Source organism: Emys orbicularis, chromosome 10, assembly GCF_028017835.1.
Source record: "Emys orbicularis isolate rEmyOrb1 chromosome 10, rEmyOrb1.hap1, whole genome shotgun sequence".
Lineage (NCBI taxonomy): Eukaryota > Metazoa > Chordata > Testudines > Emydidae > Emys > Emys orbicularis.
Window position 1 is genome coordinate 5,288,053 of NC_088692.1, and position 25,048 is coordinate 5,313,100.

The following is a 25,048-nucleotide window of genomic DNA, read 5'->3' on the forward strand; positions in this document are numbered from 1 at the left end:
TCTTCCAGTCTTCTGGAACCTCCCCAGTTCTCCGATACTTACTGAAAGTAACCATTAACGGTCCAGCGAGCTCCCCAGCCAGCTCTTTTAAAACTCTTGGATGCAGGTTACCTGGACCTGCTGATTTAAAAATGTCTAAGTTTAGTAGCTTCTGTTTAACATCCTCCAGAGATACTAGTGGAATGGAAAAAGTGCTATCACACATCCAATGGGGTTTTCAGAGCAGTGTGCCTCCAGGGTGAGAAGCACGATCATCCCTGAAATACTGTCATCCAAAACAAGGTATATCATATGTCCGCCACCTTCTCCTGGGCACAAAGCCACGCAGAAGACTTCTGAAACACCAATATGAAGAATCCAGTGAATCTATGTATTGATGGCCATGTGGCCACCTAGCAGCTCTCAGTATAAGGAGACATGACTTCTATGCTCCTAAGGACTCGACTTTGATGCTTAACAGAAGGAAGACTATTTCCTGAATTTACATTTGAGCATGGGTGCAGTTGGGTCTGAATTAAAAACAGCCATACAGGGTTTCAGCGGAGAAATCTCCCAACCTCAAAAAAGGGCCTGATTGGAGAGGGCAGCTATTTTAACGGATCAGACGTACAACAAATCCTCCCGCAGAGGTTCAATTTGTCCCCATAATCCTGCTTCAGAGGCGAAAGTGAAATCAGGCACAGAGATTGCTCCAGAGACATTTCCAGTGGCTAGCCCTTGTCTCCCTTCCCCCATGTTGGCCCTGTCTGGGAATCTCAAAGAAGGAGCTGGCCTGGGGCTCACGGATGGACGCCTCAGAAGATCTACCCTGAGCTACTGCATGAGTTCCACACAGGCCAGATGGGCCTTTGTTTCTCCTGGAGGCCCCAGCCTAGATACAAGGAGGGATCCCCTGGGAGGTCTGTTATAGAGGTGGCAGCAGGGAGGGAGAGCTGGGCCTGGAAGCCCTTCCCACAAAGTTGAGCATTGGCAGTGTCCGTGCTGTGTCCAGTGCCCTCTGTCTGTAGCCCAAGCAGCGGAGGCAGCTTGGCTTCTCAGTTAGGAGCGTAGCTGCTGATGCAGGCTCTAGGGACTCATGCGCTTGCTGCCCTCCTGTTGCTGGTTCCCCTCAAGGAAATGGAGGAAGGTGACCTGCTTGCCCCTGGAGCTGGTTTCTCCATCCTGTCCGGCTGCTTTCCTGCCCAGTGGGTGGGGCTGAGGAAACCCCACACAAACTGGGCTGGAGAAGAGGAGAGGCACTAAACTCTGCCCACGGAGACTGCCAAGCGCCCCAGCGAAACATTCCGTCAGACCTCTCTTTTTGCCTCTGGTGGGAGCCGGCCTAGCACACCCTGACCACGGCAGGGGCAGCAGCTGCTGCAAATGCCTCCAACGGGGAAGCAGAGCTGAGGGCACAGTCTCCCCAAAAGGCAAATGCAGCCATCTGGGAATTAGACAGATACACGACTGAGCAGACACCGTCGTCAGAGCTTTGAAATAAAGGCTCAAGTTTCCTTCCGAAAAGCGTGGCAGCAGGGAAGGCTGGCTGGTCTACCTGCCACCAGGGAGACAGCTAAAACTGCAGGCTACATCAGGGGACAGAGCGTTCCCCACTAGCAGTGACAGACAGACAGACGGTTCTGGCCGCAAGCAGGCTGAAGTACCCACTGCAATGGATCAGTGGACTGTAGCATGATGAATACTGTATATCATAATCTCACTTAAGCTCCCCGCATTGTATCAATCTGTTTATCTCTTTTCAAACTTAGACTGTCAGCTCTTTGAGGCAGGAACTCTGTTGTGTCCATGTACAGCGCCAAGCGCAATGGGGCCCCGATCCCGTAGTGGGGCCTTTAGGCATTATTACAACCAAACAAAAAAAGTAATGATTAAAGTAACCTCAAGTTACACACTTGGAAGCCACAAAAGCCGACAATCCATCAAAGCGATACAACGGAACCACTCCAGTTCTTCATTAATTTAGGATGCATCATTAAGTCAAAAGCGTGGGGCAAGTAACATCTTTGAGAGCTGGTTTCAGTTGTTGCCAAGCCTTAGTATTCCACAGCGGTAGTGTGGGGGGGGGGGGGGGCGGGAGGAAATAAGCTAGAATGGTAATAAGTGAAACCACTTGTCTTGGTTTCTGGATTCATTTTATTGTGGTCACAGATCTCTAAAAGCTGGGATGCTGAGCTCTGTAATCACAACATCCACATTTAAATGGAGAGCTATATTTTAGAAAGCGAGCTTCAAAATTAAAGTTTGTTTCTCTCTTTCTCATGGTGGTGGAAAAGGTACTGACAAGGGAGAGTTAAAAGGGATTGGAAAGAAGAGGGACTTCTGGCAAACTGAGAAATGCCACCTAATGGAGCAATGCTGGCTATTTAAACAATTATATGGAATTGCTAAATGATAGGGCATTCTCACAAAGTTCTCTACACGGTGTAACAACTATCAGTTCCCATAGTCATTGAAAGGGGCAATGTACCATTTTATTGTCCCCTTGCAAAGCAGGCTACAGGGCTTGGTTAAAAGTCAACCAAAAATTGAATTACCTAACTGAAAGCTGGTGGAAGCCAAGGCTTCTGTCTGTGCTCATTTCCAAAGCTAAAAGTTGTTATGGGACCTGGCTTAGGCAGCTGCAGAAGTAGCCAAATTCAAATGAAGTCAGCTTTGGTTAGACTGTTCCAGTGCCAAAACCAGTCACTGAAATGGCAGCCCGTGGAATCCTGCTTGAAGCTGCTCCTTAAATTGGACTATGAATCAAAAGCACAAAACGTGACACCGGCGCAGAAGCAAAGAGGGAGAATGAAAGGAAGTATTGCAAACTTTTCCCCACTTTGGGTTGGATCTGACTCCCGCTGAAATCAATAGGAGCCTTGCCATTGACTTCAATGGGAGCCGGATCGGGCTGCCCTACTGTTATGGAAATCACCGTGCTTATTGAGAGAGATAACAACTCAAAGTGCAAAATTGTGCACAGCAAGTGAAAACAGATAGTTGGTGGGAAAAAACAAAAAGGTTGCTGGTTTAAATAAGCTGAAGCCCTGGAACAAAAGGTCAGTTCTATTCGAGTATTTTGGGGTGTATCTGTGCACATGCACACACACGGTCAGGGAAGACAGAGATGACAGAAACACTGGAGTTCAGCTTTCATATAGAAAATAGTAGTCGGAAAGTTTCATACACCACCTGTTGACACCCTGTTTGGAAGACGTATTCTGCCTGTCTGGCTGTCAATTCCTTGTTTTATTCCTAAATAAAGTCTTCCTGGAACCTCCAGGATTTATGTAAAGTCATATAGAATTTCACAGAACAACCTTCCTATGGTTTTGTTTTTAACAATCCTATAGACGGAATATAATTCCCTGTTAAATACGAGCCTATAGAAAGGCTATCATTTTCTTCCACATTCTGTAGGTTTTACAGTAGTTTCTATACAAACCTTTTGGTTTCTTCCACATTAAAGTTCTATAAGACTCCAATTCCTTATTCTGAAAGTACTATACATTTCCACATACCTTCTGCTATCGATTACAGGGGCTTGTCCCAGGGGGCCTGAATCTACTGATTCTCAGAGAGAGAACTTCCGTTTATTCAAATATTTCTGAAGCGCTCATCAAACAACATGTCTTGACCCTGCAAATATTTACTCTTACAAGTAGTGCCAGGCTAGCTTATGAGCTTACTCTCAGTAGTAAGAGTTTCCAGAATTAGGCCCTTAAAGAAATTAGCGAATATAAAGATTCTGTAGAGAGCTTGGACACTTCCCTAACCCCTGATTGCTTTTAATCTGTACCAATCAGAGCATTAACCTTCTTTCCAACCACAAGCCATCAGGAAGCTCCAAAAAGTTAGATTAGTTAAGAAAGATGAACATATCCTGGGTGGCACTGTCTGCATGAAGGTATTTGGCAAGTTACAACTTCTTAAAAGCATTCATTAAAAACATTATTCGTTCTTTTCTTAAGTCGTTCAGCTGTGGAATCAATACCCAAATCAACATACTGGATACAGCTGAAAATTAGATGTGGCACATAATACGAAATTAAAAATACTCCTCTGGTAGTACCACAGGGCTCTGCCAGAGACACTAGAGACCACACAACCTTCCCATTAACCATGCAATCTTCTGATAAGTTTCTTTCACTGTAAACACCCTGAGAGAGAGAGACAGTGTGTATTTCCATGTGTGGATAGAATTTAGAACATTGTAGATGCCACAAAAATCCATATAATAAAAGCCACTCCTTCCCTGATGTGTGACCCCCCCTACCACCACCACTCCCTTTTGTTGATGATCTATTCATCCTTTTCATCAGATTAAATTTAAAATAAAAGGGGTGCAAAAAAAATCGTGTTTTTCACTAACACTGTCTTTGAGATCAGTGCATCAAGTTACATAAAGTTATTCTCCTGTGCTTTTTACGAAGCTAAGCAACTGATACACATCACCAACCTCCTATGTGTTTTCTTAATATTACAGAGACCACTTGCATTGGTCCAATAAAAGATATTGCCTCATCCACCTTGTCTCTAATATTCTGGGACACCACCACTTCTTAATATAGACAGCCAACAGATTTGACATTTAGGTAAGAAGTGCTAAGGATTAAGACAACATGATAAAATGGCTATAAGCTCAAATTTTCAAACAGGTGACTGGAGAAGTTTACATGTAAACATATACAGTACTCATTGCTGTCAGGAGTATCACGGCGTCGTACTGGGAGGACCAACTGTGCCAATGCAGCTGCAATGCTCAGTATCTGATGCAGTCATACCAGTACTGGAACATCTGGAGCAGTTTTATGTATGGACACAAAGTATTTTTACAGGCATTCCAGGTATCTAAACAGTCCCTGGAAATGCTAGAGTTTCCTAGCATAGATATTGACATAGCACCTTATATAAAGATAAGTGCTATACAATATAAGATATCCAGAGCACTTACTAACTGATGAGTCAATAATTTTTTTAAACTGATTTTTGCTTACTCTTACACCAACACAACCTTTAAAACATAAGAACGGCCATACTGGGTCAGACCAAAGGTCCATCTAGCCTAGTATCCTCTCTTCTGACAGCGGCCAATGCCAGGTGCCCCAGAGGGAATGAACAGAACAGGGAATCATCAAGTGATCTATCCCCTGTCGCCCATTCCCAGCTTCTGGCAAACAGAGGCTAGGGATACCAGCCCTGCCCATTCTGGCTAATAGCCATTGATGGACCTATCCTCCATGAATTTATCTAGCTCTTTTTTGAACCCTGTTATAGCCTTGGCCTTCACAACATCCTCTGGCAAAGAGTTCCACAGGTTGACTGCGCATTGTGGGAAGAAATACTTCCCTTTGTTTGTTTTAAACCTGCCACCTATTAATTTCATTTGGTGACCCGTAGGTAATTTTAATTTAAGTAAAGCCTAAACTATCTGTTTTACCAACAATACTATAAACCAAAGGAAGAGAAAAATTTCATTTAAGACATTTTTAGACTAAAAAAAGCAGGCTCACACAATCATTGATGTTTCTATACAGTATTAACCCTTCGGCCCTCTGACACGGACACTGATCGCTCTAAAACCAATGGCCCTAGCAGAATTATTATAATTTCCTGGAGTATCATACAATAACATGAGAAGCACTGGCACAAATGTTTTTTTTTTTAATATTTGTATTTAAATAGACAAATTGAATTTGTTATGGATCTGATAATAGGTCTATTGACTAGCATCTTGTGCATGGCAGTAGCCAAAAACTAGACCCAATGCAAATTTAAATCTAACAGAAGGCCAAGAAAAAACAACAAGTCACCTCGATAACTGTACAAAAAAAGTGAGGGTGGGGGAGAGGGAGTGAAATTCTCTTTGATTGCTGCGGCCAACAGTTTTCACCATACAGCATGACATTTGATAACTCTTCTCCTACCAACAAAAGCTCTTTCAGTCCTGAGCTAATCTGGTCCAACTTCATAGACTAGCTCACACTATGGACGAATTGGCCCCATTAGAAAATGTCACTTCTACCTGTTTTTTCAAACCATTTCACCATCATAGAATAAGCAGGGATTTTTGAAGGATCTGAAGGTGCCTAAATCCCATTGACTTTTAATAGGAGTTGGGTTCCTAACCTTCTAGGAATCTTTGAAGATCACAACCTAAATTATTTACAAACAACTAATTGCCTAGTTTTCTTATTCTATTAAATGTTACTTATTGCCTCAAAACAAAACAATGGGTGAGGGGGGAATCATTCTCTTTACTTGGAAATTCCCAACACTTAAATATCTAAAATTCAAAGGCATCTGTGGGATTATCTTTTATTCGTACGGCACTAGCACCTATCAGGACTGGAGTCCCATTGTGCTGTGCAAACCGATAAATAAGCAACACTCCCGTTTTAAAGGACGGTTGATTATACCAAAATGACAAGAGTGGGGAGGGGAAAACTTGATGTTTCGGGGAAAATATTAAATGATTCATGACTGACATCAGCCATCGTTAAATTTTTATCTTTAAAATGCAAACATGTTTTTCATTAGCATCATTAGCTCCCAATTGTATTGCAAAGCAATAGCGTCACATGGTAATAATCTTTGTTTCATTAGTATGTCATATCAACTGCTCATAACATTCTTTGAAACTGATACGCTCGTTCTTTTCTGTATGAGTAGGAAGTGCCAAAACCAGCTTCCTCTACAGGAAGGATGACCCCCTGAGATCCTTTAACTTTCGGTTTAAGTTTCTAGAGATAATCCTTTCTTTTTTTTAGGGGAGAGGAGAAAAGGGGGATGTCAAGCAGCAATCCTTAATAACAAAGAAATTCCTGAGGTATATTGCCAAAGCAAAGAGCAGATAAAAGAATAAGATTCAACTTTTGTTGTTGTTGTGATACTTTTGAGAGCTAGAGAAACAGACAGAGCCAAGCTGTAATAAAGCTGACTTAAAAAAAGGTAAGGCCCCTAACACGATTCAAATAATTTCAAATACAGTTGTCAAAATAACGTGTTGCTTTTAATTAAATTTTAAATTCAGCAAAATCTCTGAGCAAGAACACTTTGTAAAAGCACATACAAAAGTTACACACCGTATTAATCATCTGCATTTCTTGAGTATTTTTTATGAGGGCCTATATGAAGATGCCCAGTGCTCCTGTGAGACAGGTAAGCATTCTTACCTCCACTTGGCAGAAGGGTAAACTGAGGCACAGATGGATGAAATGGCTTGTCTAAGGTTAAAACAAGTCAGTGGACAAACACACACCTCCCACTTCTGCAGTGAAAATGTCTTCCTGATGGTCAGTGCATAAGAGTCAAGGTGTGAGGATTCTATTCCCATTTCTACCACTGATTTCCTGCATGGATCACGAACCCTCAGGACTTGTCTACATGGGGGACGCTCAGGAAAGGGTTAAGCCACAGTGAACCAAGGCCACTTCACTTCTGAATAAGCATCCACACAGGGGATTAATGCACTTTGACTTCACATCTTTAATTAATTTACCAACTTTCTGAGCGGCACCAAGAAGATTTGCCCTCAATGCCTCAGGCTCCCCATTGATAAAAAGGGGCATAATATTTATGGTATGTTAAGAGGCTATGTTTATGCCTTGCAGAACTCAGAGATCCTCGAATGGAAGGAAATATAAAAATCCACAGTATTGTTTCACACTTTGTACAACGCCATTTCTCTGCTTTCACCTAAAATGCATTCCTTTTTTTGTTTCAGTTTTCAGCCAACCAGTCTCCTTCTCCTAAAAAAAACTCCATCAAGAAGTCACATTTGACAGAGGGGAAAGAACAGTTTTCAACCCCTCCCTCAGCCTTCCTTCAATTCTCTCCATCCCTGGCTCAGAGCGTACAGCAGAAACCCAGATGGATTTAGAGATGGTGCTACCAGAGGTGAAAGTAAGCCAGTACGGTCTGGACTGGGCTGGCTTCTCTGGCGGGGATTTAAAGGGCCCAGGGCTCCGGCCACTGCGTGGAGCCCCGGGCCCTTTAAATCACCACCGGAGCTCTGGCAGCCGGGCTTGGGCAGGGATTTAAAGGGCCCAGTGCGCCGGCCACTGTGGGGAGCCCCGGGCCCCCCCTGGAGCTGGTGTCGACGACTGAGAAGAGAAGCTACATATTTTTGCATGTCCTTTTAATTTTGCTCATCTTTGGTTTTGATCTCCAATACTAAGGAGGCCTCGTTCCCACTACCTGATCAAAGAGGCAAGATCAAATAATCTAATCATCCAGTTTTATAACCCTAAACAGTGCTGAAGTCTCATCTTGATTTATCTCACGCTAAACTCTATAGCACATTGGCTTGTTTATTACATTTACATTTTTCTCTTATTCAGAATAAGCTCTGAGGCAAATAAATGGAGCTGCTGTATTCATTAACAGCCACACTTGACAGAGTATCACACCTGTTTAATAAAATCTTCAGATGTTGTACCCCATAGCAGACAAACATGAAAAGGTAACGTTAGCACCAAATCCCTGTGTCTGCAATTCATCCCCTCAAGATAGTAAAAGGAAAAAAAGTGTCATTAATCTTCACAAATGGAATACTGTACGTGAAAACAGGAACACTGTCATTTACACAGAAACAGTTTGGGTTGGTCAGAGTTTCTATTAAAAGGGTGGTGTCCCAATTACTATAAAGCCTCATGTATGGAGAACAATCACCCAGGCGTAACAAAGATCCATCAAGCTGCTCATTGCTGGTTATTACTCTGCACTGCCAAGCAGAGATGTGGACGCATTTCTCAGCAGGAACGGGAACATGGGATAACCTGGGTACTATAGGCATGTCAGATCCCAGGCAAAATGGGTTTATGGAAAAGAGACCTGGTCTAACTTGATATTTTGTTTTATGAGATGACAAGTTTGCTTGATACAGGCAATAGTGTTGATGTCATAGACATTGATGTAATCAGGCATTTGACTTGGTACCGCACAACATTTTGATTAAGAAACTAAAATGACACAAAACCAACATGGCACACATTAAATGGATTAAAAACTGGCTAAATGATAGGTCTCAAAATGTAACTGTAAACAGGAATTTATATGCAAACTAGACACAATCAACACAGGATTAAATAAAGACTGGGAATGGCTGAGCCATTACAAACATTGAATCTATCTCCCCTTGTAAGTATTTTCACACTTGCTTCTTATCAAACTGTCTGTACTGAGCCATCTTGATTATCACTTCAAAAGTTTTTTTCTCTTACTTAATTGGCCTCTCAGAGTTGGTAAGACAACTCCCACCTGTTCATGCTCTCTGTATGTGTGTGTATATATATCTCCTCAATATATGTTTCACTCTATATGCATCCGAAGAAGTGGGTTGTAGCCCACGAAAGCTTATGCTCTAATAAATTTGTTAGTCTCTAAGGTGCCACAAGTACTCCTGTTCTTTTTGCGGATACAGACTAACACGGCTGCTACTCTGAAACCTGTAAACAGGCAATCCTCATTGAGCGGGTGTGTTCCTAATGGGGGCCACAGATATCAGTTCTTGGCCCTACACTATTTAAAACTTTTATCAATGATCTGGAAGAAAACAAAAATCATCACTGATTTCCAGGTGACACAGCAGGCACTTTTCTCCCTGTCTCCTCCATCCTCAATATTAGTCTATAATAATCAGTACTAGTTCCCCATTTTTTTTTCCAAAGTCTAGTTCAAAATTGCCCTTGCTGTTTTAAGAACCTCCTTGAACTTGCTGCAGCACACCTTATTAAATCTTCTCTCGTGGCCCCTTTCCCTGCTACCTTCATTAAAGCTCATCTACGTGGATATATTGACCAGAATAGGTATTGTGGAATAAGTGATTTTTCAATAGCTGTTCCAGAATAGCTCCCCGTGTAGACATGCTAGTCTGGAATAAAAGTCACTTTTATTCCAGAGTAATTAGTTTGCTTCCAAACATTCTAGAACAAAATCACTTTTATTCCAGAACAGCATCCTCCTGGGGGGCTATTCTGGAATACGTTATACCCATGTAAACAAGCCCTTAAACTAATCTAGCACTGGCCTCCTATCCACCGCTCTGTGCTTCCTCATTTATTCTCCGTATATTTTCAGATCTTATCTCAAAACCACTTTCTCCCTCTATCTCCTCTACCTGTGTCACTTACAAAATTAAAATGATAGCTAAGAGAGAGAAGATAAGTGTATTGTCTAATGCTGGGATACAGTTAGTAAGATACTTGCTAGAACAGCTATATGGCATTCCAAATTCTATTCCCCCCCTTTTTTCTTTTTCTTTAGAAACTGAGATTCTGATAAAAAGAATGAGAAGTACTTGTGGCACCGTAGAGACGAACAAATTTATTTGAGCATAAGCTTTCGCGGGCTAAAACCCACTTCATCGGATGCATGCAGTGGAAAATACAGTAGGAAGATATATATATATACACACACACAGAGGACCTGAAAAAATGGGTGTTGCCATACTAACTATAACGAGAGTAATCAGTTAAGGTGGGCTATTATCAGCAGGAGAAAAAAAAACTTTTGTAGTGATAATCATTTCCAACAGTTGACAAGAAGGTGTGAGTAACAGTGGGGGGGGGGGAAATTAGCATGGGGAAATAGGTTTTACTTTGTGTAATGACCCATCCGCTCCCAGTCTTTATTCAAGCCTAATTTAATGGTGTCAAGTTTGCAAATTAATTCCAATTCTGCAGTTTCTCATTGGAGTCTGGTTTTGAAGTTTTTTTGTTGGAGTATTGCAACTTTGAGGTCTGTAATCGAGTGATCAGGAAGGTTGAAGTGTTCTCCGACTGGTTTTTGAATGTTATAATTCTTGACGTCTCATTTGTGTCCACTTATTCTTTTGCATAGAGACTGTTCGGTTTGGCCAATGTACATGGCATTGTACTGGTGGTGTTACAAGAACTCAAGGGAGTATGTTCTACAAGCCAGTAAGTAAAATGTTACAGCACTGAGTAGCTACAACGTTCTTTTCAGTGTCTTCCTCCCCTGTGGAAATATTGATGGAGCTACTGCTAACAAATACTTGGGATGACATAAGACCAGGCAGCACACCTTTTTCCACAAGAGAGTGTGAAACTGAGCTGCATTGTACTACTGTACAAACCCCTGAGGTCGTTAGTTGAGTAAACACAATTTGATTCATACTCACATGCCCTTTGGAGCCACTATGCCAGATGGTTTCCAAGTAGATGCAGATGCTGTCATATTTAGCCAGGGTTTAGGTGAAGAGGACGTGACTCCTTTAGTCCTGGCCCCAGATACCCAATGTTTTGCCATCATTAGCTGATTGGGCATAATATTAACGGCTTTTGATTTAGTATTAGGGCCTTGTTACAAGGACAGTAATAATGCAGGTCATAAAAGCATGTCTCAGGGGCATGTAATTTAACTGCAGTTAAAATTGCCATTCTTTGAAGGGCCTTCATAACAGAAAAAGAAGACGGGCTTTTTTGTCATGAGCGTTTTGTGGTTTTTAAGTCTCATTAAAAAACACTTGACCTATGCAGGACTTTAATCAGTCTTGTATCTTCTGGCAGATGGACTGGCAAACAGTTCGAGGCTGTACCCCATTAAGGGCTGGGAGGCTGAGCAAATGATCAGGGCTCAGTTTTCACTCGGGGGAGGGCTCATCAGAATTCTATACATGAAGCCCTTTGTGTTCTCCCATTTGTTTTCCCTTTCTTTTTACCACCTTGAGCCTTCAGTGAACATCCAGGATCCTCCCACCTGACACAGGATGAAAATGAATGTCCTGTGAGCCTCCCCATGTGGCTCAGAAATCAGCCAAAGAGTGAAGTGGATTTAAACAACTCCCTTTCCAACTCCAGACTCTAAATATACACGGTCTCTGCATAAGATCTGTGACTCTATAGGTCTAGAGTGTGCAAGTTTCATAGAGTTTAAAGCCAGAAAGCACCACTGTGAACACTTAGTCCGACCTGCACGGCACAGTCCACAGGTCTTCCCTAAATTAATTCCTTCTTTAAGCCGAATAGCTATGGTCCAGCTAGAGCATATCTTTTACAAAAATGTCCAATGTTGATTTTAAAATGTCCAGTAATGGAGAATCTACTACAATTCTTGGTAAGTTGTTCCGGTGATTAAATACTCTCACTGTTAGAAATTTGCCCCTTATTTCTAGTCTGAACTTGTCTAGCTTCAACTTCTAGCCATTGGATCTTGTTATACCTTTGTCTGCTAAACTGAGAAGCCATCTAATCAAATTTCTATGACTGTGATCAAGTCAGACCCCAACATTCTCTTTGACAGACAGATTGATCTCCTTGAATCTTTCACTATACGGCATGTTTTCCAAACCTTTAATCATTCTCTGAACCCTCTCTCCAATTTTTCAACATCCTTCTTGAAGTATGGACACCAGAACTGCACATAAATATTCCAGCGCCGCTGGTAAACACCAGTGCCCAAATACAGATGTAATACAACCTCTCTACCCCTATTGGATATTCCCATGTTTATACTGCAAAGATCACATTATGGACACAGCATCACACTGAGAATTAATAATGTTCAGCTGACTACCCACTCTGACACACACACCCAAGTCTTTTTCAGAGTCCTGCACCCAGCTTAGCAAGTGATCCAGATCACTCTGTATTAGTGACCAGTCCTCCTCCTTATTTACCAATATAATGGATACGGGCAGCAGCATTCTACATATGATGGAATGTAGAGAGCTGGGACTTGTGGAGGCCACAAAGAAAGAAAAGACGATATTGAGGGGTTTACACACACACACACACACACACACTTTTTCGGATTCTTTGGCTGGTTTAACAGCTTTTTATTTTTTTCCAAACAAGAATGGTACAGGGATACGCTGTACCATTAAAGACAATGGGAGATACTACTAACACTCAACATGGGGCTCTCCAACCAACTCATGAGTCAACAACTTCATCCTGCATTTCACTGGCAGTTTTTTAGATTCTGATCAGCCTCATTCCATTTCAAAGGATGAATTCAAAGCATGCCAGAGGGAAACACAAACAGAGACCCAAAAAAGTGCTTTTAAGAGCACGATCTCTTTGAGCGTTGGATATGAGTGATCCATGCTACCACCATGAACATTCCCAACACACCCAGTCATACCAGTGAATTACTCCAGGATAACAGTAGAATGTACACATCACCTGGGTGCAAAGTTACCAAAGTGACTATAATTATAAAGGTACCATATCAGGATCCATTTTTAAATATAGCCAGGACTCATTCTTGGTCCTACATTTGATGACCACTAAAATTAACACATTGGTTTCTGTGAACACTAGATTTGGGAACTAAACACCCAAAGTGTGTCATATCAGAAATAGTCCACAAGTATCGTAGCAGCACCTACAGCATGCTGACAAAGTTAAGTATTTAGTTCCGGGTCAATGTGTGATTTTAAAACCCATAAACTTCATTAAAGTAATCCTCATCCTGGGAATCCAATCACAGGCAGCTTACCCAACAGTGAGCAGAGGCGTCAAACCTAAGCAGCAGTGTCAGTACTAGAACACTGAGACTAGAATAGTGACAGAGTTCCAGGAAGTAATAGAAGCCACAAATCCGATTAAGTCTTAAACCCGACATCTACAATCTCACTTATTTTATTCATATACGTTTTACACGTTGCATGTGAACCTGGACAGAGATTAATTTCAAGCGGATGCAGTGCCGGTAACATGCCAGATTCAGAGCCCTGGAACTCTGCTCCCACTAGGCATCCACAGGACAGCACAGCCCAGCTACTGACAATACAAGCTTCTCCCACACACCATGGGCCTGAACTCTATCCCGGAGAAACCATCTCTAGGGCCCAGGGGGAAGTCAAGTCTCAACAGCATAGTCATTCCTTGGCCTCTCTGCCTAGACCGCCAATAGGTCCGCCCGTTGTCTGACAACATAGGCCATCCTCTAGGAACCGGATTGAGACCCATCAATTAATTTCACACAAGCCACCCACTATTTTCAGAGGCCATCACCGGCATTGGACAGCTGTATACCCCACGAGGATGGACTCCATTTCCTATTACCAACTTCCTGAACCACCAGTCTGGCCCTCTCCTCCTCATTTGGTATCAGCCGTTTCTACCAAACTCTTATAGTTTTTATACGGTAGGCAAAGGCCTTTAACTCTTTCTCCATGGTGTTGTCATAGCAAAGTTCAGGGTTCCCCTGGAACAGAACACTATTCTCCAGCCACTGTATTTCAAAGAAGTGGAAGTCTAATATACCTAGTGCATGCAGCTGATGCCTTCCTGCTTTTCAAAGAGACAGTTACTCTACCGAAGCTTCCTCTCTCTACAGAGCTCAAGCCAGCTGGACGGCAGTTGAAAGAGTCACTCAGTCAACAGCGTCGGATATCTGAAGACTTCAGCCCAAAACAAATAGACACATTTAAAATTAAAATTAAAAAAAAAAAAAAAAGACATAAAAAGAATAAATTGTCCCTTGCTGGCGTAAAGCAGCAGCAAATTGTATCTCTCTTTAAAATCCCATATCTCCCTTGAAATGGCTTCCCAATCAGCAATCTCATAGGAGTTGATAGACCGGATCAGACTACTGGCCTGTCTTAGCCCAGTATCCTGTCTCTGAGAACAGTCAGTACCAGGTGCTTTGGAAACACCATAATGGGCAACTATGGAATAATCTGTTTCTTCGTACCCTGAAAAGCCTCTTTGAGGAACTGTCACATAATTCCGATTGGGGGCCTGGTGACATAAATCTTGGGAGAAGAGTCATGGAAGGGTCCTATTTAGAATCTCTGGATTCTTCCCTAAAGCATCTCATCAACCCCCCCAAACATCCCACAACCTGCCAATCCCCAAGGGTGAGACGCAATGTGTCCCCATTACCTAAAATGAGGGCGGGGGACACAAAAAATTATCCATGCAGGGACTTGCTGTGAGGTTCCTTCCTCTATTTCAAATAATTGTCTATAACCTCTGTTTCATGGCTGTTTATTTCTGAATTATTTCATTTTAAAAAAATAGTGAAGAAACCATATTTCTGTGACACACAAGTAACGCTGGCACAGAAACAAGGGTCATTGTATGTGTATAACCAAACATGACCTGCCTGGAACTGCCTTGCACTCTGCCCCATACATGTCAGGAGGCCACCCCAGACATATGAAAAGATGCCAGTGACTCTCACACACCTAGTCACCCTAAAATAATCCCGGAATTTAGCTATTTGTCTATGAAACAGGGAATCCTACCCCACTAAGGGTCAGAGGCCTTGGGCCAGTCAGCCCAGTTCCACTAGCCCCACGCCACCCCAACTGTGCAAGGTTGGCATCGGAGGAAGGAAGCCCAGCAGTAGAATGAGAGCATAAGGCAGACAAAGGCCCATGGAAGACTCCAGGCAGGAAGGCCTGGATACGGCTGCCCTGGAGAGCAGGGAGCAATCTGAAGCAGCCCAGGAGAGGCTGAGGGGAGAGACAAAAAGGAGCCTGGGAAGGGCAAAGCTGAGCCCAGAGGGTGGGCAGAAAAGACTTGAATCAGAGGAGAGAGGAGGCCCCTTGGGAATGAGAGACTGGGGCACAGACTCTGTGTTTAGAGTTGGTTTTGGAGTTGTGTCCCCCTGAAGGAGTGGGCTTTGTTAATGGCTTAGCTGAAGGGCCAAGCCCAAGAGGGGAAACTAAGGCAGGGCCACTGCAGGGCCCACCCCAATCACAAAGGGTCACAAGAAGCAGCGGTGACTCCGCAACCGTCTACAAAACGTGAACGTGTATTTATTTGTAAAAAGAGCTAATACAATCGGCTACCTGCAGTTTTAAGGCCTGCTCCTGCTCCCACTGAGGTGAAAGGCAAAATCAGTTTAATTTCAGAAGGCACAGGTCTATAGAGTGCATCCCAAGAATTCTTCACGTCCTGGGGGGGCGAGAGGGGAAATCAATTCATTCCCCCCCCCCAGTCCTCTTTTGCATTGTAAGCACCCAGGCACCCGGCATCTACTTCCCTGTGGAATTGAATGTCACAGTGTATGCACAATGATAATATGGTCTTGACCACGCAGTGACCCATTCCAGAGGATCTAATGAAAAATGTAACCATGGTTGAATGAACGGCAGCACTGGGTCGCTTTGATTTCCCCCACCCCTCTACAACCTGAGCCCAATTTCCTGTTTAATACATTTAATGCCACAACTAAGCTGAGATAAAATTGAGGCAACATCTATTTTCCTCCCGGCCCCCATTAAACTCAGAACATGCTACCATATGCCATAAATTACCTGTGTACGACAGGGTAACTTACAAGCTCCAAATGAACTAGCAAAACAAAGCAAGGTACAATCCTATCTCAAAAATCAGGAGGCAATTCCTTCAAACCACAGCATCCACAGAATGAAAACTTTGGGCTTGGCTCACATTCCCATGAGATGATTCATTGTCTTCCGACTTACAAAGGGACCTAAAGCTTGGCCATGAACTCCCGAGCCATACACCCACTCAGGAAGAGACATTTGGATAAGGTCTGCTGGGCAGCGGTTGTGGTTCCATCCATCACTGGGGAAAAAAGTCCCCGCCCCCCACCCACGCACATCATCACCCTCCCTTGCCTTTAAAGACTTGGAAAACCCCAACGGTAGCCCCTCAGCAGCAGTTAAACTGGCAGAGATTGCAGCAGGATTTATTTTTGGCAAAAAGCAGCTCAGCGAGACTGCTACACCTCTCACGCCTGCCAAGAAGAGGTCACACCTCTCCTCCGAACATGCTTATTACCGGTGGAAGTGGCTCAGAGCAAAGGGACGAGAGGAGCAAGCACGACTGGGTAGCTGCACGAGATGGAACAAGCCAAACAGGTTCATTCTCATAAATCAGTACAACAAGGTTAAGAGGCTGCCGCTCACACGACGCCTTAGCCCAGTGCTCCTGTACGCCTCACAGACGTTAATGAATTATGCCTCGTGACGCTCCTCATGAGGACGGAGTAACATTAGTGAGGGACCTGCACCGCACCTGAAAACCCATCCCATCTGCAGGAAATTTGGATTTGGATCTCAAGCTTCTCTTTAGACCCTTCCTCTCCTAACAGGGCAAATCAAAACCAAGCACCCCAGGACTTTGAGGAAGGTCAGCCTCAGCTTCCAACCCCCAAACTCTGCAGCTGTAATTATGATGCACTTTTTACAGATGGGCAAAAAGAGTCACAAGGGAGTTAAATAAACTATCTGGCTTTAGCGGCTACAATTACATAAATTCCCATGGCTGCCAAGAATGGGGGCCAGGCGGCATTTCAAGTCCTTCTGAAAAAGCTAACCGCCAGCAGGGACATACAGGTGCCTAGAGATGAGTAGAGAGCCTTTCGGATTAGCTCAGGAGTGGAAGCAATGGAAGGATACCCCTTGAAACTCCTTGTCATGCCACTGTGGCCTTATTCTGGACTTTTCGTAATCACAGAGCTGAATGAAGTACACTTAACTCATTAGGGGGATCCCCTAATTACTCAAATTTCCCTGCTGCACAGAGAGCGGTGGAGGCGTTCTCAAGTGGGCTAAAGCTGAGTGGGATGATGTTTAATATCTGCCATTCTTTTCACTTTCTTTAAATAGAAGAGCTGTGAAATCACAGACAGGTCTGGACAAATTGGCTCAGCTCAGGTAAGGAATTAGGCGTACACAGTTTGGGAGCAAGCTAGAGGAAGGAAGAAAAAGGCATGTACACAACATACTGCTCAAAGTTAGGGTAGATGTGTCATACCCTGTGGCTATCCCGTGGTCACTACAGGTTACAGGTTTTAGCTTTATCAGGGTGACGATCATTCCTTAGGGTGACTGGCAAGATTTGTTGTACTTTCTCAACTTTTACTAACACTGTAATTTTAGCCAGCGCTCCTTCAATGAGTACATCCCATAAAGTTACGCTGCAGATTAAGGGTACGATGCAGGGCAGAGAAGTCACTGAATTTGGGAGTTATACCCCCAGAGATCGTTAAAGAACACAGGCAATGGTCAACCATCCTTTCCTCCTGTCCCTTATATTTAAAATGTTGAGCGTTTTAAATTTTATTTTAACCAGGCACAAAGATAACGTGCTATAATCTATTCACGAGACGGGGCTGGCACTGATCCAGCTTTAAATGAAAGAATAATCTTGCTCAAAACAAAGCTAATGAGTTACCTAGCTAGAGTGAGGAAAGACTATACCCCTCTGCAGGGATATCATATACTACAGTTATGTTATCAGCCTGATTCTGTTCTTACTCACAATGATATAAATCAGGAGGCACTCTATTAAAATTAATGGCGTTACACCAGTGTAAGATTCAGGCATGAACAGAATTAGCCCCATAACAAGTTAGCCAGCCTGTATTTTTTTTTTCTGAAGGGTACGTTCTTTCTTCAATGTGCCTATGTAATGACTTACCGTGTCTCCATCTTTCAGGAGCACAAAAGCTTATCCGTACAATGCATGGTGAGAAATTACAAAGAGAAAAACATAGGAGAAAGTTTGTCAACCTACCAGATCTGTCCAACGTTAACCAACGAGAGGTAGAGAATCCATAGAATGGCCATAAGGATCATGTTTGCACATCCAGTGACCAACACGTAAGCCGAAACTCCCAAGCCAAGGCCAGCAAGGCAGTCCAGGTTGCTGTCCATATCAGACCAGTCCAGGAACCAGATGATTGTTGGGGCATAGGTCAAGGAATCCAGGTTAATCTTCCCTTTGAAATACCGTTTGACGTTCTGCAAGTACAGTTTGCATGGCAGCAGTCCCTTCTCCCCGATCAGCTGCTTGTTTTGATGGTAAGCCACCAAAAAAGCGACAACTAGGAAGAAAAAAACAAAAAGAAAAATGTCATTTAAAACCATCACAGAAGGACATCTTTCAAGCCCAGCATGGTGGAGGTGTATCTGTGCATCGGGAAGGAATGCATTAACATCTCCTTCTCTCCAGTAGTATACAACACAGCCATTTCTATTAAATTTGATAAATAAGGCATGGGAATCCCATAAACATAGTACCCCTTAGCCCAGGGAATTTATGCAGAGTCTGTTTTGGGGAAAATACGAGTTTTTCCAAGATGGATATTTCACTGGTTGCTGGCAATCTCAGTAGCAATAGCAACGAATTACTAAAGAAATAATCAGCCACCCACCTGGCTAAATCTAATATAGAAACAACACACTCAGACATAGGAAGCAAATGATCTTACTTTGCACTTGCATACAGTCTTTCATCGGAGGGTCTCAAAAGAAATGTTTTACATAACATCCGCTAAGCCTCACAATCCCACCCAGACACACACACGACACAGGCGATATGCAGCATCCCTATGTTACCAATCAGCATACGGAGACAGCAAGATTAAGCAACTTGCCCAAAGTCACTCGCACACCAGAGTTAGGAGCAGAACTCAGGCAATTGCTCTGTTCATTAGGCATCAGTGCCTCAAATATAAACAGAGATAACCGAGATCAGACCTGCCAACTTCTGAGCGTGTTTGGATCCCTCTCTAATACCAACAGCAGCATTAGCAGTTGCCACCCAGATCAAAGGCTGCTAAGTCAGTTACATATCCACTCCTGTGCCCTCAGGAAAGACAGTATGGTTCATAGCTTTCAGGAGGGAGATGGCAAGTCCTGCTAACAATAACTACTTGGAAACAAAAAGTCAGCAAAGGGGCCACATCATAGTCACAACAAGGCAGATTCTCTCCTGCAGCCAAGTTCCACTCGGTGCCAGAGAGTGGAGGGGTGGCAAGTTGCTTGTTACAGCTGCCTGATTACGAGGGTCTGTCTATCCTGGCACCAGAATGAGAGGTATAGCTTAGAGCAGTGTTTTTCAAACCGTGGGTCATGACCCAGTACTGGGTCGCGGCACGTCAGGCACCGGGTTGCCTTGCTCTGGTCAGCACCACCGACCGGGCTATTAAAAGTCCCGTCGGCGGTGCTGCCCAGCTACGGCAGGCTAGTGCCTACCTTTTCCGACACCGCGCTGCGCCCTGGAAGCGGCCAGCAGCGGGTCTGGCTTTTAGGCAAGGGGGCCCTGGGGCTCTGCGCGCTGCCCCAACCCCGAGCACCGGCTCCGCACTCCCATTGGCCGAAAAGCAGCCAATGGGAGCTGGGGGGGGGGGCGGTGCCTGCAGGTGAGAGTTGTGCGCCTCCGCCTAGGAGCCGGACCTGTTGCTGGCCGCTTCCGGGGTGCACTGCGGTCCGCGGTGCCAGGACAGGCAGGAAGCCTGCCTCTGCACCCCAGCTATGCCGCTGACCAGGAGCCGCCAGAGGTAAGTCTGTGCCTGAACCCCACACCCCAATCCCCTGCCCCAGCCCTGAGCCCCCTGCAAACCTGAAACCCCTTTCTGCACCCCAAACCCCTCATCCCTGGCCCAACCCGAGCCTACACCCCCAGCCCAGAGCCCTGACCCGCTCCCGCACCCCAACCCCCTGCCCCAGCCCTGAGCCCCCACAAACCCAGAGCCCCTCCTGTACCCCAAACCCCTCATCCCCAGCCCCACCCCAGAGCCTGCACCCCCAACCCAGAGCCCCCTCACACACCCCAAGCCTCTCATCCCCAGCTCCACTGGGTCGTGAGCATCAACCATTTTCTTCAACTGGCTCCCCAGAAAAAAAGTTTGAAAACCACTGGCTTAGAGGCTGCTTTAACCGTCAACAATGGCATGTGGTCCTCAAAGGATCATGCACCAATCTACCCAGGGCATGGACAGATGCAGGAGCCAACTCCACCAGTTTGACACCATCCAAGAGTTCTCCCATGCCCGGGGAATTTTCAACCGGCCAGCTACAGCCAGGACTCATCTCTTTTGTGCTGTCTGGGTGGTGCAAAGTGGCCAGATCCTAATGAGAATCTGGCCCACTATCATTTCTGATGCATCATTTCAATATGACCACTTCATATCAAACCTCTCTTGTGTATCAATTCCAGTAAACGCTCTTCTATGGGGAAAGAGAGTCCCAAATGGGGCTTTAAGGTACATTGTGAAAAGAACACCACAGAGGCCATATCTCCTTACAGTATCTTGGATAGCAAAGAGGATTCAGGGAATCCTGAAACCATGATAGTCTTTGCTGTCCTGTAGGAAACGCACATATAGGAATGGCATTTCATGGCCCTCTGAGGGCATTTACTTCTGTGTCAGGATAAAGTATTTTCAACAAAAAGGAAAGGACCGTATTGCGGTCAAGGCAGAGGACTTAGCAAAAGTCACCAGGTCCCTTAGCAGACAACTCCTAGGTCCTCGGCCCAGCTCCACCACACATTCACTGTGTGACTTTCCTCGTCTGCGTTCGGTATCAGCCTGCCTAACGATGCGGTTGCGAAGCTAACGCATTCATGTTTGCAAGGCACTTGGAGGCCTTGGATGGACTGGAAGCCACTCCATGTAACCAGTGGTTAAAGGAGAACGTAACGGGGGGAGGGGAAAAGCTCTCATTGCAATGGCCCAGGCAAAGGAGGAGCTGTAGGAAAACCCCCATACCCAAGTCAGGTAGAGGAGGGACAACACCCCTATGATTTTAGCAGGATAGGGATAGCTGCACCATCTTCCTCTCCTACTTTTCCCCCCCAAGTTATTTTCATTATCTGAAGGCCACATTCAAAATACTGTACAATGTAAATATTCAACAGCTCCATCCACAGCAGCATGGATAGTGCCAATTTTAATTTGTAATAACAGTTTTCTAATGCTTTGGATAATAATTAACCCACAGCACACAGAGAAGAGGTTCTATTTGCAGTGTTATAGCCTCGCTTTGGAAAACAATCTATGATCATTTGTATATATCATCTGTATAAAACTCCCAAATATTAGAATTTTTCTTTCACAGAACATGTTTAAAAATACCCTGATATGTTAATGTGATGACTCATGAAATAATATTCAGTATCTAGGATGCTTCAAGTTAATTTGGCCATTTGACAGTTAATGCTCACAAAAATGCAACTATTTCAGTCATAAGAGTGTAGTTATGCTATGGGTTGGACTCCTGTATCCTCTCACATACTGACATGTTCAAAATGTAAAGACTTAATATTTTCTTGTCCTCCAAATTGCTACTTTTACATGTCACTACAGCTCTCCCACTTATAATATCTACATCCTTAAACTGGACAATCTAAGAACAGCCAGTTGCTTTTTTTAACAGTATATAAGCAATTTAATTACAGATCAGAGACCTAGAATTTGATGTACTGCAGAGAAAGTCGGTCAGTTTCTAGGAATTATCTCATATTTTAGGAATCTCCGCCAGTTACCAGCTTGCAGTTTGTAACTGCAGTCATCTCCTCTGTCAGAGAAATGATGAGGGCCAATATTTCCTGATTAGGCTCCATACATTTCTCTCCGTTTCAAGCATTAGCTGATTACTGGCCACGTCACTTACAGCAACAAGTCTTACAAAACTGAAAATGCTACACCACTGATTATTTTCCCCCTCCTAACTAATGCTCAAATCTATCCTAAATTGAGGGATGCTGTGGTGCGGACAACAATTTTGATGTCCACAGACAGCAACATATCTAAACAAAGTGCATGCATAAATCCTGAGGCAGGTATATGGAAATGTGCTCACTGTGCTATTTTCCCGTGGATATGGGCTCCCTCTGCAAATTCTGTATGCGAAGCCAAGCTTTGCTGCAACTTGGAAGCATTGCAACCTGGAGGTTTGATTAACTATAAAAATCAGTACCCAATCGCTACATCAGGAATGAAATTCAAATTTCCCCATAGTTCAGGGTGTTGGAATAGCGGGGCTTGGGCTCAGAAGTTTGCAAACCTGAAGGAATTTGTTACTTCAAAGCAAAACAGAACCAGGAAGCAGCGCAGAGAGTGGATAGGGCAGTGGTTCCCAAACTTTAACAACCTGTGAACCCCTTTCACTAAAGTGTCATGTCTCGTGAACCCCCTCCTAAAAAGGAATATTTCCAGGGATTTTCTCTTTTACCTGAGTATAAATGATAAAAGCCGTGATCTTGGAAATATAAATTGTTTTTATGACATGTTTATTACACACTATTTATTATTATTTATTATTTATCATTACAGTATTTTTATTACATTATGAAAACGGCAACACTCTTCCAAGATCTCACTTTTGTAGCTTGTATCACTTTGAATAAGCCTGTTCTAAGACAAGGCTCCTATGTTTCATCCAGGAGTATCAGATGTGAAACAGCAGGAAGGTATTTAAGAAGCCAACTCAGAGTTCCTCCTACACAAGCATTCAGGTCTTGAGCAGTCCAGGCAAACAACGCACGTTACAACAAAGCTTAAACTTGTTCTTCATAATAATTTTAAAAACAAGACTAGCTGCCTATTTAATTTTAAAAAAAGCAAGAAATATCCACCTCCCTTTCCATTTCTTCTAAGGAGTCTTGAAGTTTAAATCTCCTCAGTGTGATAGAGATGCTGGCTTTGATCTGCTTAGCTCTTGGAAGTCCAGGGGCTCCGGGCCCCGTGCTCCCTATTGCCAGCTCTGTCCGCCATTAGGGAATTTTTTCCCAAGAACCCCTGGGATAGGGCAACAGGCTGAGACTCTGGTGGTCTGGGCTCTAGTCCCAGCTCTGTAACTCGCTCTCTCTGTGAGCCAGTTATGCGCCCCGCCGCTGCCTCATGTAAAATGGAGACGGCGATGCTTGCTACCTTTGTGAACCTCCGTGAGCTGGGTGGGTGAAGAGCACCAGGGGTTATCACTGAAATCTTACCCCTTAGCTTCCAAGTCACTTCTCGAAGATCTCATCCCTGGGAAAGGGCGTACCAGGAGGAAGGTTGGGGTCAGTGTGTGACCCATCTCACACCTCGTACAGATCCCATAGCAGGAATAATCCAGTTGTGGGGTGCTGCAGCCAATCATATATAGAGTCACAGGGCCCAGTCCTGCAAGGTTCTTAGAGCCTCCTGAGAGGTGCTGAATGACTTGCGGGATCAGCTTCTTGACACGCACCACTGTCCGCACTCAAACCACTCCGGGTCTGAATCTGGTCCTCAGTTTATATTTTAAACCTGACCTAACTCCCCTACTCATTTTGAGAAGGAAAGAAACATGCTTCAGCTTAATAATGATCAAAATACTGCACCATCTCCCCTCCAACACACACACAAGGATCTCCAGTGGTGTTTGGTTAATAATCCCTTTAAAACCATTACTCTGGCATTACACCCAAATTTATCTTCTTGCTATCTCCTGAACGAGCACTAAGGGCCTACCAGAAGTTAACAGAAGGATTCCCATTGACTTCAATGGGTTTTGAATTAGGAAAGCAGCAGATTTTTTCTTTAAAAAAAAAAACACTGACCTATTTTACACAAAAACCAATAAAGCCAAGCAGGGCATTTCATTAGATTAGAGATAGAAAAGGACACACTGACCATAAAGCTTAAGATTTGTCTTCTCATGACAATAAGCTAAGTGACTTAAAATGTAAAAAAATATATATTTTAAAGTATTCCTTATGCTGGTTGGTTTTTTTCTTTTAAACCAAAGCTCTTCTCAGAACTGTAAAACTAAAAGATTCAGTACACGAAACCAGCAGAATTATAATGCTCCCCAACATCAGACAACTTAATATCTCTGCTTTGGTTAAAATAAATTCTCTGCCTTCAAAAACCCTACATGGCTTGATTTACCTGGATTAGCATTGCAATTTGCTGCACTCAGTTTTCAAAAAGTGCTAATCAAATTTACCTCTAAATGCGGCACAAATTGTTGCCCCAACCCATAACTGCTAATCAGTTTAGAAAAAAATCTAAATGAGACCTCTGCACTGTAAGCAAGATAAACAAGAAAAGGGTAAATTAGGAAAAATATACACTACGGCAATTGAAGAAAAGTATACACTATATATGCTGAATATTGTACAGGGTATTTAAGTTTAAAAGCAGCAAATATCTATTATAAGTTGGCATGAACTTCACATCTAAGAATTGTACAGTTTGGGCCAAAAAAAAAAAAAAAGGCTTCTTACAAAATAAAGATTTTTTCTTTTTTACAAGCATTTATATTTCTGGAACTTTTAATGTAACAATTTCGTAACCAATTCACATTAGCAAATTTTCTAATTTGGTTAAAAACTCATCCAGGTAAGTCCTTATGTTTCCTCCC

General features: G+C 43.6%; 1 protein-coding gene across 1 annotated transcript in view; it reads right to left on the minus strand.

Moving 5' to 3' along the window:
- LMF1 (lipase maturation factor 1) overlaps nt 1–25,048 on the minus strand; it is a 341,743-nt gene that overhangs the window by 302,175 nt on the left and 14,520 nt on the right. Inside the window, 1 exon segment of the mRNA XM_065412501.1 lies at nt 18,447–18,756. Coding sequence (XP_065268573.1) covers nt 18,447–18,756 — 310 coding nt within the window.